This window comes from Arvicola amphibius, chromosome 2, assembly GCF_903992535.2.
Source record: "Arvicola amphibius chromosome 2, mArvAmp1.2, whole genome shotgun sequence".
Classification (NCBI taxonomy): Eukaryota; Metazoa; Chordata; class Mammalia; order Rodentia; family Cricetidae; genus Arvicola; species Arvicola amphibius.
In genome coordinates, this window is record NC_052048.2 from 395,160 (window position 1) to 413,075 (window position 17,916).

General features: G+C 35.1%; 1 protein-coding gene and 1 pseudogene across 1 annotated transcript; both read left to right on the forward strand.

Annotated features, from left to right (window-relative positions):
* The first annotated feature begins 571 nt into the window (after nucleotides 1–571).
* Nucleotides 572–1,504, forward strand: LOC119807653 (olfactory receptor 4C16-like). The gene has a single exon (XM_038319741.1). It carries the CDS (start codon nucleotides 572–574, stop codon nucleotides 1,502–1,504), a length of 933 nt encoding a protein of 310 aa, XP_038175669.1.
* A 10,251-nt stretch (nucleotides 1,505–11,755) lies between these two features.
* LOC119806309 lies at nucleotides 11,756–12,682 on the forward strand (annotated as a pseudogene).
* Nucleotides 12,683–17,916: the final 5,234 nt, after the last annotated feature.

Below are 17,916 nucleotides of genomic sequence, written 5' to 3' on the forward strand. Positions count from 1 at the left end.
ATTTTCCTCATTTTTAGGCTGGAATATCTGAAATATCTCATTTTAAGCTGTTTTATAATGCTGAAATATTACATATTTAATCAGATCTATAATAGAATGTATGATGATATGTCAAAAATATTTTATTCTTTATGGTATTGTAATGACAGACATCTTTATATTTCATGAACCCCAAAAAAATCAAGTATATATCAAATATTTAATTAGCAATATGATTTAATATTAATTTAAAATGAAAAATGAAGTTAGTGAATGACAAGATACTATAGATAACATAGTCTAAATTTATATTCATTGAGTTGTTAAGTTAACCATAATTGTGATAGCAGGGATTTGTGTTTAGAGACTGCTATGGAAAATCATCACATTCAATAATCCAAATGTATAACACTAAAATTTAGAAAGAAGTGTTGAATCACTTATTAAAGAAATAACAGAATATCATTAATGGGGATTACTTAGTTTTGCAAAAAATTCTCCATAGAATTGCAAACCAACTTCAAAATAAGTATCTTTTTTGTTTTACAGATAAAGTATTTCTTATGTACCACTTCTGATCACTAATGAAACAATGTGGCTGAATAACAATGTGACTGAATTTATTCTACTTGGTTTGACACAGGATCCATTTAGAAAGAAAATCCTATTTGTTGTGTTTTTGCTTTTTTATATGGGGACATTATTGGGTAACTTGCTGATCATTGCTACCATCAAGACAAGCCAGACCCTTGGGAGTCCCATGTACTTCTTCTTGTTCTACTTATCCTTGTCTGACACCTGCTTCTCTACAACCATAGCCCCTAGAACGATTGTGGATTCCTTGCTGAAGGAGGCCTCTATCCCTTTCAGTGAGTGCATAATACAAGTGTTTACTTTCCATTTCTTTGGCTGCCTGGAGATCTTCATCCTCATCCTCATGGCTGTTGATCGCTATGTGGCCATCTGTAAGCCTCTGCATTATATGACAATCATGAGCCGCCAGGTCTGTGGGACGCTGGTGATCATAGCCTGGGTGGGATCCTGTGTGCATTCTTTAGTTCAAATATGTCTAGCCTTGAGTTTACCCTTCTGTGGTCCCAATGAGATTGATCACTTTTTCTGTGACTTGCAGCCACTTTTGAAACTTGCATGTACAGACACCTATATGATCAACCTTCTTCTGGTGTCCAACAGTGGGGCAATTTGTACAGTGAGTTTCCTCATGTTGATGGTCTCATACATAATCATCCTGCATTCCCTAAGAAACCACAGTGCTGAAGGGAGGAGGAAAGCCCTATCCACCTGCATTTCCCATATCATCGTGGTTATCCTTTTCTTTGGACCTTGCATATTTATATACACACGACCTGCAACAACATTTCCTATGGACAAGATGATAACTATATTTTATTCAATTGGGACACCTTTGCTTAACCCTATGATTTACACACTGAGGAATGCAGAGGTGAAAAATGCCATGAAAATGTTATGGAGGAAGAAACTTGTCTCAGATGATAGAAAATAATAGGAGGTCATCAATCTTTTTTCATAGTTAGCATAACATAAGTCAGTAAATACAATTTATGTTATTAGTTTAGTATATCAGTTTCTTAGGGTGTGGGTTTATAAGCTTATATAGTAAAGAGGCAAGGTGAAATATGTTTTTGAGTCAATTTTATATAGAGGGATAAAGCATGAAATATAAATAGGTATAAAAACTTTTTCTTTGTACATCTGTGTCTCTGCCTTTCTAGTCTTTCTGTCCCAAGAAAATTTGTGGCTTTTTTGTAATTTTATGCCCTCTTTCTGTTGATTTCTCAAATTTTCTCCTAATTTTTATGTATCTGTATAATCACATTTTCTATTCAAAGCCTGATAAGGTTTAACCTCTTACAATTACTTATATCTTACTTTCTGTATTTTGTTTGTGAGATTTAATACAATTACAGTAGTTCTCCCTTATTTTCCCTCTCTCAAAATCCTCTCATATATTAATACCTGCTCTACTTCAAAATTGTAACCTCTTTATTTCCCCAATATTTGCTATTGCAAACATGTGTGTGTGTGTATATGCATATATATTCTAGTGGCTTACTTTTTATAAAGAACTTCAGTCTTATCAAAAAGTTAACTTCTTTTCTGGTCTGAAGAAATTATGCCGTTCAAATAGTTATAGCAATAAGTGTGAGTATAGGTGAAAATACGTTCACTTGAAGGAATCCCTATTCTATTTGGGGATTGACTCAAAACTCTTATCGTGTGTTTATTTAATTGTTCTAGAAGACTAACAGGACACACAGACAAAAAATCATTTTTCAGATTCTCTGATGCTCTGTTCTCAATGTTGGGGTTGCATTCACGATGCTTTTGTAACCCTTATTCCCTTCTTCTGACTGGATTTATTCTATTTTAACTACTAAGATTTCTCTTGGACACAATATGTATAGTATGTTATCATTTGTGAAGTGTAAGATTTATTGCAGCGTATTTGTAGTAGTTTAAGGTAGAGAAGTCTATACAGGCTAGCACCAGGAGAAAAATCACTTCAATGTAGGGTATTTGGATATATTAGCAGATTAAATAAAAACAAGAAGACTCAAGGAAATATTTCAGGTTTTGAAACAGAAGTTTAATTTATCAAATATAAATTATTTCAGTTAATTTTTAATCAAATCCAGAAGTAAATAATATTAGCAAAGGAAACCAGACCTTTGGATAATATTTTTTGGATAATATTTTTACATTAGAGAACAGTATTAATTTTTATCATAATTAATTTCCAAGACTGAACATTAATACTTATAATATGTCTAAAGTCAATGATTTTTGTGTTTTTATTTAGAGAATATTTAAACAAGGATTATTTTTTACTTAAAATTTCCATAATTTTATAATCCAGTAAATTGTGTAGCAAAATTTTTATCAACTTTCTTATATCAAAAATTATAAAATTTCTTTGTTTTATTGTATATTCCTTTTATTTATTTTTGAATCCTTGAGATTAAATGTTGGTCAATGCTCATGCAAGTAGGTCATGGGCTCTCTAACAGAGATATAGACCTGTCTTATAATTTCTTTATCTCAAAATATAATCATATTTTGAGAGTGTTAGTAGAAATTAAGAGAGTCTACAATACTGGTATGTGTAGTGTACATCACTTCTTTTATATTCTGTGAGTTTCAGTCTCCCATCAATGTTAAAAAATGTTGTCATTATGTAATAACCACACTGTGACTCTGTTGTTCCAGCATTTACAGTTCTAAATTCCAGTAGACAGAATAATATTTGGCAACTTCTGTTTCTTAAGAAAAGTTTCTCATAAAGTTATAGATAGGTATACTTACAACTGTAACTTTGTTAACAAATTCAAAGAAGGAATTTATAAGAGATATAAAGTATGTAAGACTGAAAGACATAAAACTTAAAATATTTATCTAAAAAGTGTTTTGAAGTCCATAAATAAATAAAAGAAAGAAAGGAAGGAAGAAAGAAAGAAAAGAGAATTGTCTTATTGCTCTAACTAGGTCTTTAAGTACTATATTTAATAACTATGGAGAGAGTGTCCAGGCTTGTCTTTTCCTGATTTTAGTGGAGTTGCTGTGAGTTTCTCTACATTTAATTTGATAATGACTGTTGGCTTCCTGTATATTGCTTTTTATTATGTTAAGGTATGCTCATATTATCTCTGCTCTCTCCAAGACTTTTATCATGAACAGGTGTAGGATTTTGATAAATGGTTTTTCAGCATCTAATGAGATGATTATGTGTTTTTTATTTCAGTTTGTTAACATGGTGGATTACATTGACAGATTTTCATATGCTGGACCAACGCTGCGCTCTAGGATGAGGGTTCCTTGAATATAGTGATGATTTGTTTGTTTGTTCTTTAATTTTCTTTGCCAGTATTTTTAAGTCTTTTTGCATCACTGTTCATGAGGAAGAGTGGTACATAATTACCCTTCTTGGTTGTATCTTTGTATAATTTCTGTATCAAGGTAGCTGTAGCCTCATAATGTAATTTGACAATATTCTTTCCATTATTATTGTGTGGAAAAATTTGAGTGGTATTGATATTAGCTCTTCTGATAGAATTCTACACTGAAACCACCTGGTCCTGGGCTTTTTCTGGTTGGGAGTTTTATTGACTGCTTCTATTTTCTTGGGAGCTATAGGTCTATAAATTATTTAATTCTTATTTAACTTTGGCAGCTGGTATCTGTCAAGAAAATTGTCCATTTCCTCTTTATTTTCCAAAATTTTTGGAGTATATTAGGGAGGAAACAGCTAAAACTTCTAGTAATGAGTGTTACAGAGCCTTAACTGGCCATCATTTCTTACCAGAAAAACCTCCCAGTGGAGGAATGTGACAACAACTCAGCCATAAAACTGTCAACTTACAATTTGTCCTACCCTCAAGATGTAGCACAGAACTTGTGTAGTGGCAAACCAGTGACTGTTACTGATAGAAATCTATACCAAGAGAGGGAGTCCATGCAAGATGCTTACTGGAGGGACAGGGACCTGAGGATGGATAGCCAAAAGACCTAAGATAGAACCAAACACAACTGGGAAAAAGTCAATGAAATGATATCCAATGATACTCAGTTCTATTAATAGACAGGAGCCTACCAAAATCATTCTTACGAATGATTCAGCAACTGATGGGAGCAGATGCAGAGACCCACAGCCAAACATTAGAAGGAGCTGGAAGAATCCTGTGCAAGAGGATGAGGAGGGATTATAGGAGCCAGAGGGGTCAGGGACACCATAAGAAAATTCACAGAATCACCTAACCTGGCCACGTTCATAGGGACTGAGAGAGAATGAACCATCAGGGAGCCTGCATGGCTCTGACCTCGGTTCTCTGCATAAATGATGTGGTTGTGTAGCTTGATGATCTGTGGACATCTAACAGCGGAAAGCAGGTAAGCTCTTACCTGCTTTGGGGATCTTTTTCATCCTAATGGGTTGCCTCCATCCAGCCTTCAGGGTATTTGCATACACTTAGTGCAACACAATATATCTTGTTTGGTTAATATCCCTGAAAGGCCTGCTCTTTTCTGAAGGGAAATGGATGAAATGTGGATGTGGGGGAGAGGAAAGACAGGAAGATACTGAGAAGAAAGGATGGAAGGGAAACTGCAACTAATATATAATATATGAGAGATGAGTAAAAAAAAAGAAAAGGAAAATATTGCATATTGAATGTGAATGCATCCTTTTCATTTATGAGTGTAGGTTTCATGTGTGTCTTTGCAGCATGTATGTGCCTGGTGTTCACAAACAGCAAAAGAGAAAATTGGATAACTTGGAACTAAAGTTATAAATGGTTGTTGTACCGGACTTTTTCTTTTGGGCCAAAGGCCATGTCCCAAATCATAACTCAGAGACGTACTAGAATTGGATACTTGGCTTAGTTTAGGCTCATTCTGGCTAGCTCTTTTAACTTAAATTAACCTATTTCTTTTTATCTACCCTTTGCAAGAGGGACTTTTTTTCTTTTCTCTCCTTTGTATATTTTACTTTTACTGCTTCTTATGTCTGCTGGCTGGCTTCTAGCCTTGGGTGCCTCACTTCTCTCCTCCTCCTCTTTTATTTTATTTTATTTTTAAAGAAAGCAAATTATCTTTTTTCATTTTACATACCAATTCCAGTTCCAACTCCTTCCTATTTTCCCATTCCTCCACTTACTCCCCACCCTGCCTCCTATCTACTCCACAGAGAAGGTAAGGCACATTGCTTTGGGGAATGTCCAAGGCTTTCTACTATATCCAGACTGAGCAAGGTATCCATCTAAAGATAATAGGTTCTCAAGAAGCCATTACAGGCAGTAGGAATAAATCCCAGTGTCATTGCCAGTGCATTCTATCTGCCTACCAGCCCTACCTATCCTTTCTCTCTGCCTAGCTATTGACTGTTCAGTTTTTTATTAGTTCAATCAAGTGACTCAGGTGAAACAAATGCAGCACAGGTTCACATAATCTAAAAATGCAGCATAAATAAAAGTGACTAACCTTAACATAGTTACAGTAATATTCTTCAGCATAAACAAAAGTAACACATTATTCCCCAGTTAAAAATAATACTCCACAATAGGTTATGAACTTCAACATGGGCACTGGGAATTAGACCTGCGTCTTTTTCAAGAACAGCTCTTAACCACTGAGTCATCTTTCCCTCACTATAGAGACCTTCTTTATTGCCTATCTAACATAACTTCTGTACATACAGTGAACCAAGAGTCCCCATGCTTGCTGCCACATACCTGCTGCAGACTGTACCCTACACTACACCATTTGAAGGATTTTGCAATAAAGATGCAAATAAGACTGAATGTGCCACTCCAATAGGCATTTTGATTGAAGAAAATGCTTTCATGAGGAAAAGATGGAAATCTGTGTAGTAAATGAAAATATTGGTGAGAGGAAATCAGCATTATAACCTAATGAACTATTTTATATCTCCTAGGTTGTCATTAACACGGGAATCTTTTTTTCACATCTAGACAGGGCTATTGCATGGAAGAAGAACCTGCCATTAAGTAGTGTTGGCTTACCAATCAAGGATCTTCCTACACCACTTTTTACCTCCAACAGCAACTCAGTGAAACGTCTTTAAAAATCCAGGCTAAGAGCCTGGCGGTGGTGGCGCACGCCTTTAATCCCAGCACTCGGGAGGCAGAGGCAGGCGGATCTCTGTGAGATCGAGACCAGCCTGGTCTACAAGAGCTTGCTCCGGGACAGGCTCTAAAGCTGCAGAGAAACCCTGTCTCGAAAAACCAAAAAAAAAAAAAAAAAATTCAGGCTAGGAAAGTACAGACTTACCTTGAGGTTTGCGACATATAATAATATGTCAGGAAATAATAGAAGTCAGCTCGTAGGTGCTAAAGTGGACTTGGTGACAACTTCACCATTAGAGTAAGATCTGAAGGTTTTGATAATGGGTATCAAAATACAAATCCAGAGAGTAACAAATCATTTCACATGAGACACCCAGTCATGACTTAAAAATGGATATTATTGTGATTTGGTTGCTTGCTCAAAAAAAAAATTGGATAAGTCCTGATTCCCTGTACCTTGTATAACTTTATTTAGAGATAGTATCCTTACAGAGATAACAATGCTGGAACATTCTTAAGGTGAACCCTTATATAAAGGGAAAGTAAGGAATAAAGATAAGCACATAGAAAGGTTATGGAAATGATGACAGATTTAAATAATTCTTTTAAAACCAAAGAACTTCTACATGTGCCAATAAGCTCCCCAACTCTAGGAGATGCATGATCTGGATTCTCCTCAGAGTTCTGTGCAGTAACCTATTCAATTGCTAGTATGATCTCAAACTTTAGCCTACGGACTTTAAGAAAAATCAAAAACTACTATTACTTAAGTTCATGGTACTTAAGGCCACCCAAGGAGACTCATCATAAATATTATTTTGAGATCCTTAAGAATGGAGTACTACTCAGTGGTAAAAAAAAAATAATGGCATACTGAAATTCTCAGGTAAATGGATGGATCTAGAAAAACAAAACTTATTGAGTGAGGTTAATCCAGACTCAGAAGTACAAATATCGCATGTACTCACTCATAAGTGGCTCTTAGACATAAAGCAAAGAAAAACCAGCCTACAACACACAACTCCAGGTAATCTGGACAACGATGAGGACCATAAGAGAAACATACATGGATCAAAATAGAAAGGAGAAAAAGACAAGATCTCCTGAGTAAATTTGGAGCATGAGGGTGATGGGAGAGGGTAGAAGGGAGAGGGAAAGGAAGAAGGGGAATGGATAAAATTGTATAGTGCAATAAAAACATAAAAAGAGCAAATGAGAAATGATTCTTTCCCTTAACATAAATCATGTGTCTAACATAAATCTAAACAATTTAAAATATTGTTAAAGATACAGTTGTAAACCTAAACACAGGTTGTTAAAATTACATGAGATTATTTTTGACAGATTGCTCCAGGAATTTCCTTAGGGATTACCAGCGGGGTGGTGTCCAAATCCCTCCAGTGCCCTTTAGCTCTCCTCTACTGAACTGCAGCTTCTCTAAAAGCTTTGAGCCTTGCAGGGCTGGACTTGGAATTTCATCACCACGGAGAAGGAAGAAAGACAAGGGGGCACAGAGTCTAAATGTAACAAAAATTTTCACATAAATCTGATGTGCTTCTCATTCTTGTTCTGAGTCCTGAGAGGGTAAGTTTTAATGACACTCAAATACATTGTCATGAATTTGTGAATCATAGATATTATTTCAAATGCTGATAGGAACTGGTCAACACCAAAAGTGTAATCATTGCTATTTTGCTTTCTATTTTTGACCCTTTCTTCTTTCCTTTGCTTTTTAAAAATCCCTGAGTCTAAAAGAAATTCATAGGATAATCTATTCTTATTTTCTTGTTTTCAATTAGAATTGTAATCTTTTTAACTTTACATTCTGAAAAAAAGAACTGTGTGTCAGCTGCTTTTGATAACCTTAAATGACTTTTGTTTGTATGATAGCTTCATATTTCAATCGTTGGCTAGAAAATTTTAGAGGATGTATTCCAACAGAAAATTCATCATTGGAGGACATTATTGAAGTCTTAATTTTAAATTTGGGACTTATAAAGGCTGGAATAGGATAAAAAAGGAAGAGAAAATAAGCTTTTAATTACTTGAAATCCAAAAATAATGATAAACTAAAACACTTAGAAATAGTTTATATAATGAAATCAAAGAAAAATAAGCAAATATATAAAATAAATCCCAGAAATGTTTAAACAATCAAATAATCTTAATACAAAAAGAAGATTGCCATTTTCTATAATTATTTGGTCTGATTATTCCACAGTATAGGGGGGTTTTCTTTTTCAGGCAGTAGATTAGTGATTCTTGTATAAATTATATTTTCCTGGATTCCAGCCCTTTCATCCATGACATCAGTTCTTCTTATGTTCTTTGTGTTCATATTTATATAATACCTTTACTAAAAGGTATTGGTCAAAATAGTTTACAACTTCTATAGAAATCCATATTTTTGGAAGTATTAAAGTCACAAAAGAAAATATAGCCTCAGGGCTTTCCTTGTCTTACAAATGTCTCATAAATGTTCATTTTATTCATTTTCAAAATAAAGCAATTAAAGAAGATGCAGTTTTATGAAAAGAAAATAATGACAAGATATCTAATCATTAGCTTTCTCCTACAATATATTAGCAATATATGTGTACATTTCACTGTTTAATGCGGATAAAATTGTTTTTCATAAAAGTCCCCTGTGGTAGAAAATATTAGATAGTATTATTTTACATGAGTAAAATTAAAGCTCAGAGATACATGAGATATGCAAAGATTAAGAGATGACCAAAGACAATTTCCTACAAATTGACCGATACAACCACAGTGATGGACTGCCTTCCTTGTGGACACAACAAAAGATTGAGATTGCATCTTAAATAATTGGCAGTACCTATTTTTGAATAGAATACTTTATGTAAGAGAAAAGAAATCCAACATATTTGAAACTCTGAAGTTGAGAAATTTCCTCCTTCCCATTATTTTTGACATCCACAATGTCAACTTTAGATCTAAGAGATCAAGAGTTTTATTCAATTCCTATGAAGGATTTAATAGGACAAGATAATTTAGGTTTCTTCATTCTGAGAGCAAATGTAGAATTAAGGACATTTATGTAAATGGATGTGCTGACTAAATGCGTTCCTTGTTTCCTTTTGTGGACTATTTCTTTGGATATTCATACCCCAGACAGGAGTGCATTTATTGTCACATCATGTGTAACAATATGTGGATTCTAATGTTTATAGTTTTTCTCTACCTTACCTTAGTAGAAGAGAAAATGAAGTATTAATAAAGAATTTTCTGCAGAATTATAATGAGAAATTATGATTTCTTCTGTATTGATCCAAATTCCATATAGTGAATTTTTCAAAAATCATATTGATATAATGGGCTTAAGTTTTCAATTAAAGAAGTAAGAAAATGGTAAGAAAATTAACATATAGTTTGATTATAATACCTTTTGATGATCATCTTCTTTATTCTTCAAATATAACCAAGCCATTTCACTCCTTTCTTAATTCATGTGTTAGCACTCAGGTACTCTTGGAAATTATTTGTTGTGTTTTTTCACATACTCATTACTTCTGGGCCATCTTTGTAGTTTTATGCCTACCATGTAGTTCTCCTTACTCTCATACTGAACCAGTTAATCTAGTGAAGCTTCTGCTTTGTATTCCAAGGTAAGAAAGTAACATATTCTACTTTTGCCGTGTTACTACTATGTATTTAAACTTTTTCCATTTTCAAATTTTCACTAAATTGTAATGAATATTATTCCAGTGTTTTTTAAGGTAAGTTAAGCTTTTTTCCTTATAAATAATTGAATTTTTGACTTAAAAATATGTTGTTATACATACATAATGCTGACAATTTGGAATAATAAAGCATTGCTGCTTAATTTGCATTTCAATGATTTTGGATTTGTAACTGAACTTCTCATATGACATTTTCAGAGATTTGAGGGATAATTAATTATACAAGCAGGTCTTAAATTGAGATCAATGGGTAGAATTTGAGTCAATGTATAAAATGTCGTTCACAACCTCTTTCAGTGTTAAATGTACTTTTCCCGAAGCTTTACCTCAGAAGTTGTACAGTGCAAAAGAAATGGATTTCTTCCTATTCTAATTCTTTGTAGTATAGTGGTATGTCATTCATGAATAAGGATGAATAATTTATTTGCTTTTATGAAGCTGTACTGAATTGAGCATTTATGTGACACGTTTTAGTGCATGTTACTATAGTTACAAAAATAAATAAGAAAACAAAGAAAATATTTTGTAGTTTCCTTTTTCCCTGAGAAATTTTAGGATTTGTTATTTTGCACAAGCATAGTGTCTTGTAAAGTGAATCATGTAGTTTAATTTAGAAAGGCAAGTTGTTGAAAAATGTGGCAGAAGGACAGTTCTTTGGATATACTCTGTTTCCCTGCAGGTGTTAACATCCAAGGTGACGCCCGAATATGAGAAATTGATGACAACAAGAGTCTCCTGAACAGACTTGAAACTAAACTGGGAAATGAGGTGACAACTACGAAATCATAGTCATTCTGGAACCTGGAAAGAATCTACCCTCTTCTCCAAAATTTTCATAACCACTCTTTATCACTGTTATTACTAATATTTAGCATAAGTTTCAGTAGCACTCTTGATATTGCTGTGAAGAGGTTCAATAATATAACATAGGGAATCTACTAAAGTAGAGTGCTAGCAGACTTTTTCAAAATTCAATAATTTTAATAATTATGAAGGGTTGATATTAACAAAAACCTTATTTTCAAATAAAAACAAATAATTCCATGACTGTCAAAGTATACAACTTTAACATAAATATTTATTCATAAACTAGTACAGTGAACTTGTATCTTGATTTTTAACTTAGAATATGTGTTTAATTTTTAAAATATCTTCCTAGTTCTTTCTAATACTTTTAAGATTTTGAAATTCTTCTAACAACTAGAATTAATTTATTATTAAGAGTATCAGTCTATGCATCTGTTCTCATGAATGAACTGTACTATACTTCAAAGTATTCTATTTATCTTTATCATTGTTCTATATAAAGTAAAAAAATTCAATTGAGTTATCTTAAACACTCAATACATAGACTTATTGGTTAAAATAACTTTGAAAATAAACAAAAGTTCTTGAAAGACCAAGTCTTCAGCATACTATTCTTACCATCTAATAATCAAGCATGTAAAAGCAATGGGATATGTAAATGTCACAGAATTTATCTTACTGGGACTTTTCCATAATGAGGATGTCAAGGCCATGTGTTCTGTGTTGTTCTTGCTTTGTTATCTTGCAATTCTCTGTGGAAACCTGGTGGTTCTTCTCACCATCAGGGGCAGCCAAATTAGTGAGCATCCAATGTACTTTTTTCTGAGCTACCTCTCCCTCATGGATGTGTGTTTCACTTCCACAGTGGCCCCTAAATTGATTATAGACCTATTGGTACAGTGTAATTCTATATCCTACAATGGCTGCATAGCCCAGATGTTTTTTGCCCACTTCTTTGGTGCCACTGAGATATTTATCTTGGTGGTTATGGCCTATGATCGCTATGTAGCCATTTGCAGACCCCTTTACTACATGATCACCCTGAACAGACCAGTGTGCTAGGTTCTTGTGATAGTCTCAGTTATTGGTGCTTTTATGCACTCACTTATGCATGTATTGATTGTTATCAGACTTCCCTTCTGTGGTGCCAATGAGATAGACCACTACTTCTGTGACATATTCCCCCTGCTGAAACTGGCCTGCACTGATACAAGGCTCATCATTATTTTAATCATTACTACCACAGGGGTGCAGTCCATTTTGACCTTTGTTGCCTTGGTCATTTCTTACATCATCATTTTGTCCACATTGAGGATGCTCTCATCCAGGAGCCGACAGAAAGCTCTTTCTACATGTGGCTCACATATTACAGTTGTATTCATGTTCTTCTTACCGCTCATCTTGACCTATGTCCCAGTGGGCGATCCTGTTGGGGATGACAAGGTGTTTGCTCTATTTTACACTATGATTGCCCCATTGTTCAACCCTCTGATCTACACACTGAGGAATACAGATATGAAGAATGCCATGAGGAAGGTGTGGTGCCAAGAAAAACTGTCCGAAGGAAAGTGAAAATTCTTCTGGTGGAGCCTTTTGCTTAGTTTTGCTCTATGTATAGAATTAATGTGAGCAAAACAAAAAAGTTATATAGTGACCTTCAAAAGTTGGGAGCCATGAAGAGATAAGATATCAAGACACAGAGACTGTATATATGGGTGAATCAATTTCAAGTCTTTTCTGTTTTTTTCAATAGAACTTATTTTGTCTCATTATATAGAATAATTATATAATTTAGCAATTTTCACTCTACTTTGGGATACTGATGGTTGTTGAGATAACTGTAATAAAGAAGTCTTAATCACATCCCTTTTCATGTTACCACTACAGTTAACAAAATAAATATGGAAATTGAACCACAACACTGTATTTGGATTGTCAATTGGTGTTATCCTTATATACCTCATTTTTCGTAACCATGTTGGTAAAACTTTATGGACTTGATTTATAATCTTACAGAAAACTACTTGCTACTCTGGCTCTCACAATCTTTCCTCTATATTCTTCATTTCATATATATAACAATATGAATATATGTATGTGTGTGTGCAATAACAATTAATGTCAAAGAGGTAATGAATTTGAAGAAAACCAGGAAGAAGGATATGAGAGTTTTGGAAAGAGAAAGTACAAGAAAGAAATATAATTATAATATAAACTTATTGAGCCCTGTATTTATACATTTAGTTAGGACTTTCATATTAAGAATGATTACATCCTTTTTATTTATTGCTTATTGGTAAATTGATGAAATAGGAATTTCTAACATTCATCCCCCTGTAATAAAACATGAATTTGAAAGACTATCAGTGTATATGCCAATCTGCCTTCATGGGAACAATGGAAGTAGATGGATGATAACTGCTTATCTTTTCTGCTTTTGGTTTTTTTTGCCACTTTGTCACTTTATCTTTATTATGTCCTTTTTCTTTCCCTCCAATATTCCTATTATGTATTTATACCCTTAAATATGTACCATATTTTCCAATTTTGTTTATTTTTCTTTATTCTTTTGCTTTATTTTTAATTAATTTTTTCCTTCTTTTTAATTTAGTATTTTAAAAATTTCCATCTCCCCCCCTCCTCCTCCCCCTCCCCTCCCCTCCCTTCCACCCACTCCCTCCCTCTCCAGGCCAAAGAGCCATCAGGGTTCCCTTCACTATGTTAAGTCCAAGGTCCTCCCAACTCCCCCCAGGTCCAGGAAGGTGAGCAACCAAACTGACAAGGCCCACACTGAGCCCGTCCATGCTGTAGAGTCCAAGCCCATCTCCGTTGTCCTTGGTTTCTCAGTCCTCCTCCACTGTCGGCCACATTCAGAGAGTCCTTATTGGTCACATGTTCTATCAGTCCCATTCCAACTGGAGTTGGTGATCTCCCATTAGTTCTGTCCCACCATCTCAGTGGGTGAACGCACCCCTCATGGTCCTGACTTTCTTTCTCGTGTTCTCCCTCTTTCTGCTCCTCATCAGGACCTTGGGATCTCAGTCCAATACTCCAATGTGGGGCTCTGTCTCTATCTCCATCCATCGCCAGGTGAAGGTTCTATGGTGATATGCAAGATATTCATCAGTATGGCTATAGGATCTGGCGTTTTCAGCTACCTCTCCTCAGCTGGCCAAGGAACTAGCTGGGGGCATCTCCCTGGATACATGGGAAGCCCTCTAGAGTCAAGTCTCTTGACAACCCTAAGATGGCTCCCTTAATTAAGATATATGCTTCCCTGCAACCATATCCACCCTTCCTATACCCCAAGCATCCCATTCCCCCAAGCTCTTCCCATCCTCCCCTTCACGCTTTTCTCTCCCCATCTCCCCTTGCTCCCATCCCACCCCACCCCTGTCTTCTCAGTCAGCCCTCATTGTCAGCCACATTAAGAGAGTCTGGTTTGATCACATGCTTATTCAGTCCCAGTCCAGCTGGCCTTGGTGAGCTCCCATTAGATCAGTCCTACTGTCTCCAAGGGTGGATGCATACTTTGCAGTCTTGACTTCCTTGCTCATGTTCTCCCTCTTTCTGCTCTTCATCTGGGCGTTGGGAGCTCAGTCCAATACTCCAATGTGGGTCTCTGTCTCTATCTCCATTCGTTGCCAGATCAAGGATTTATGGTGATATGCAAGATATTCATCAGTGTGGCTATGGGAGAAGGCAAGATCAGGCACCCTCTCCTCTAATGCCCAAGGACCTACTGCTATTTCTGTAAATAGGATATCTGATTCAATGAGGTTTAATTTGCTTTGGGGGGTCTTAAGAAAATAAACTGCACAGCAGTATCATTAGATTCCTCAAATTTCATTTGATGAAACTCTCATTATCAAAACGTTAATGCCAGAAATAAAGCAAGCCTCACATGCAATTACCGCATGTTTGATTGATGGGAGGTGAGCTGGCATGCTTTCAGGGAACAACTCAGAGTGAAAACTCTTGGAAAGAGCACACAGACCCACATTACAGAGGATACTTGTGTGCCTTCTTTGTTATTATTCTACCTTGATTTCAAATAGTGTGAATTTCTACATTTGCAAAACAACAGGGACATTTTCTGAAATCTGCTCATATGTATGTATATGTACATATGCCTTCCTCCACTCAAACTTAAAAGCTTTAGTTCACCTCTGCTTACAAATGAGCCTCTTTAAACTCATGTAGCACACATTTTTGCATGTATATTTGAGACAATTATGAAAAACAAATCCCTTGGTATGTCCTTGCAATGCATCTTGTTATCATTTAAGATAAACAGAAATGTTAGAAGGGTACAGAGTTTTCTCTGAGATGATAAGTAAACAGTGAGCCCTCTTCTCCCTTCCCTGATCTTTCCCATTACCTCATTAGTATTTGTTTAGATACAGTAGGCAGAGCATCCCTGTGCAACATCTGTTTGTAGAACACGGTTTTCACTGAATCACAATCAGTCACTGAGAGCTGCAACAAAGAAAATTATGAGAAGAAAGCTTTGAAAGCTCTCATTTTTATTTGTTTTCTAACAGATAATATGCTGTTAGAACATAGAAATGGTAGAAATGAAAGACACATTAAAAGCAAGTCACACTATCAACTCCCAGGTGTGCTCGTCACTGGATCTGAGAAGCTGAACATCATTTTCATATTTGATAGTGAAAGAACTGCTTACATGATCAATAAGAGAACATTACCTTAAATCATAGCATGAATTCCCAATATCATACACAAAATCAATAAAACTGACAAAGAACAGGAGTCGAAATTTCCACCGCAACATAGCCTGCTGGTTGGAAATTAATATTTAGTGGGCTGGGTTTTTGTTGTTGTTGTTTTACTAATTATGATCTCAGTGGCAGTTTATTCTGCAGTGAATCTGCTGGTGTGAGATTAAACCTGCTATTGAATTGAGTTGTGCATCTGTGGCAAGGCACTCATCACTGCCCGAGAGTGAACATTGCTGTTATCTCATTTAAAAGTTGGGCAGCAAAGCAGCCCATTAGTTTAAAATGCAATTAAGCTGGTGTCTTGAAGAGAACTTAGCAAAGGAGGAGTTCATTTTTGGAGGCATAAGAGCTCTGTTCGTAGAAACATTAATTCTGCGATTTGGGACTTCAGTGCCATTTGGAACTGCCTTTTGAAAGGCTCTACTTGAACACAGAAGCACAAAAGGGGAGCACTGGGTAAGGTGAGGGGACAGGTCTGTTCTTGATCAAGAGGAATCCTGTCTACCTGCATACAGCCCAGGCCTTCAGCACAGCCACTGGTTTTGTAGGAACCAAGGGAAGTATTTAGGATGTGAATATAAGGAAGATTGCTGTGGAGCTGACTCCAAAAGTCAGCCATTTTTCATGTAACTGTACCTACCGAACAACCTGCTTTTAGAAGAAAATAAATAGCAATTTCATTGCTGCAAAACTGTTTTTAAAACACTTAGTAATGAAACAGTTTTAATTTCATGATACAATTATTACTATGAAAACAAAGGGTGACTATTTGTCATGGAACTTCCCAAAGTATCATTTACATGATGCATGAAAGGTTTTTTTTTTCCTTTCTAATGAACAAGTGTATTTCTAGATCTCACTTAGGAATGATGCTTCTAATTACACACACACACACACACACACATACACACACGTACACACAAAAAATACTTATGAGTCTATAAAAAATTAATATATGTGAAACACTTCACAGGATAATTTCGAGTCCCTGAAAATTCTGTAATGTGGATGAATTTATCTTGTAACAGGAATGTCTAGAACCCCATCACAAACGATGCACAGTGTCTATTTCCTCATCTTTAAAATTAAAAGAATAAAAATATCTCTTGGGGAAATGGAAGTTTAGAAAGCTAAATGCAAATGTTCTCTATTTTCATTGCTATCATCCTTGGGAGAATGATCTCATTATTTCTATGAGAAGAAAAGCAAAATGCATGTGTTTTTAAATGAGATTAAACTTTTCCTTTTTCACTGATACATAATTTACATTTATGCAGAGGTAATAGTATATAGAATGTGAGCTACTGTGACCTTCTACAAACAAGAATTCACTCAGTATTATGCAACCCCTTTTGAAAACCAAATTTACCTAGATTAGCATAAGGTAAGAAAATGAATTTAAACTTTACATTGGTTAGAATTTTCAGTAAGGCAATTCAACAAAGTTAATATGTATATATGAATTTGTTGCATTGTTATACATACAGAAGCATACATTTGTAATCTAAAATTTGTAGGTTGCTAAATTTGAGCATAGTATTTAAACGTATAAGTTTATTTCCACTAACAAAGTAACTAGTTCTTTATATATACATCTTATTGCAGCACATTTATATTTCTTATAATATAATGAAATGAATGAATTTCCTGAGCTTTCGGCTTTCAGAAGGGTGATAGTGAAGTTGAAGTTAGACAGTTTGTCATTTGTTTCCCTGAAGTATGCATTGCAAGAATTTTAATATTGATTTTCATCACTCACTGAATTCCAGAAATGGCCCCCATCATCTACCAACCTTTCTCTCTCTCTCTCTCTCTCTCTCTCTCTCTCTCTCTCTCTCTCTCTCTCTCTCTCTCCCTCTCTCCTTCCTTCCTTCCTTCTTTCCTTGCTGTCTCCCTCCCTCCCTCCTTCCTTCTTTCTTTCTTTGTCTGTCTGTCTGTCTTTCTTTCTTTCTGATCCTTTACACTTCAAGCTCTATAGAACAGCCTTGGAAGGCTCATACCCTGTCTTCAATATTAACTAAATATTAGCACTTACAGTACTTAAATGTATGAGCTCATTTTAAG

Excerpts from the sequence above, each read along its gene's own strand:
- LOC119807653 (XM_038319741.1), top strand. The coding sequence starts at position 572 with ATGTGGCTGAATAACAATGTGACTGAATTTATTCTACTTGGTTTGACA.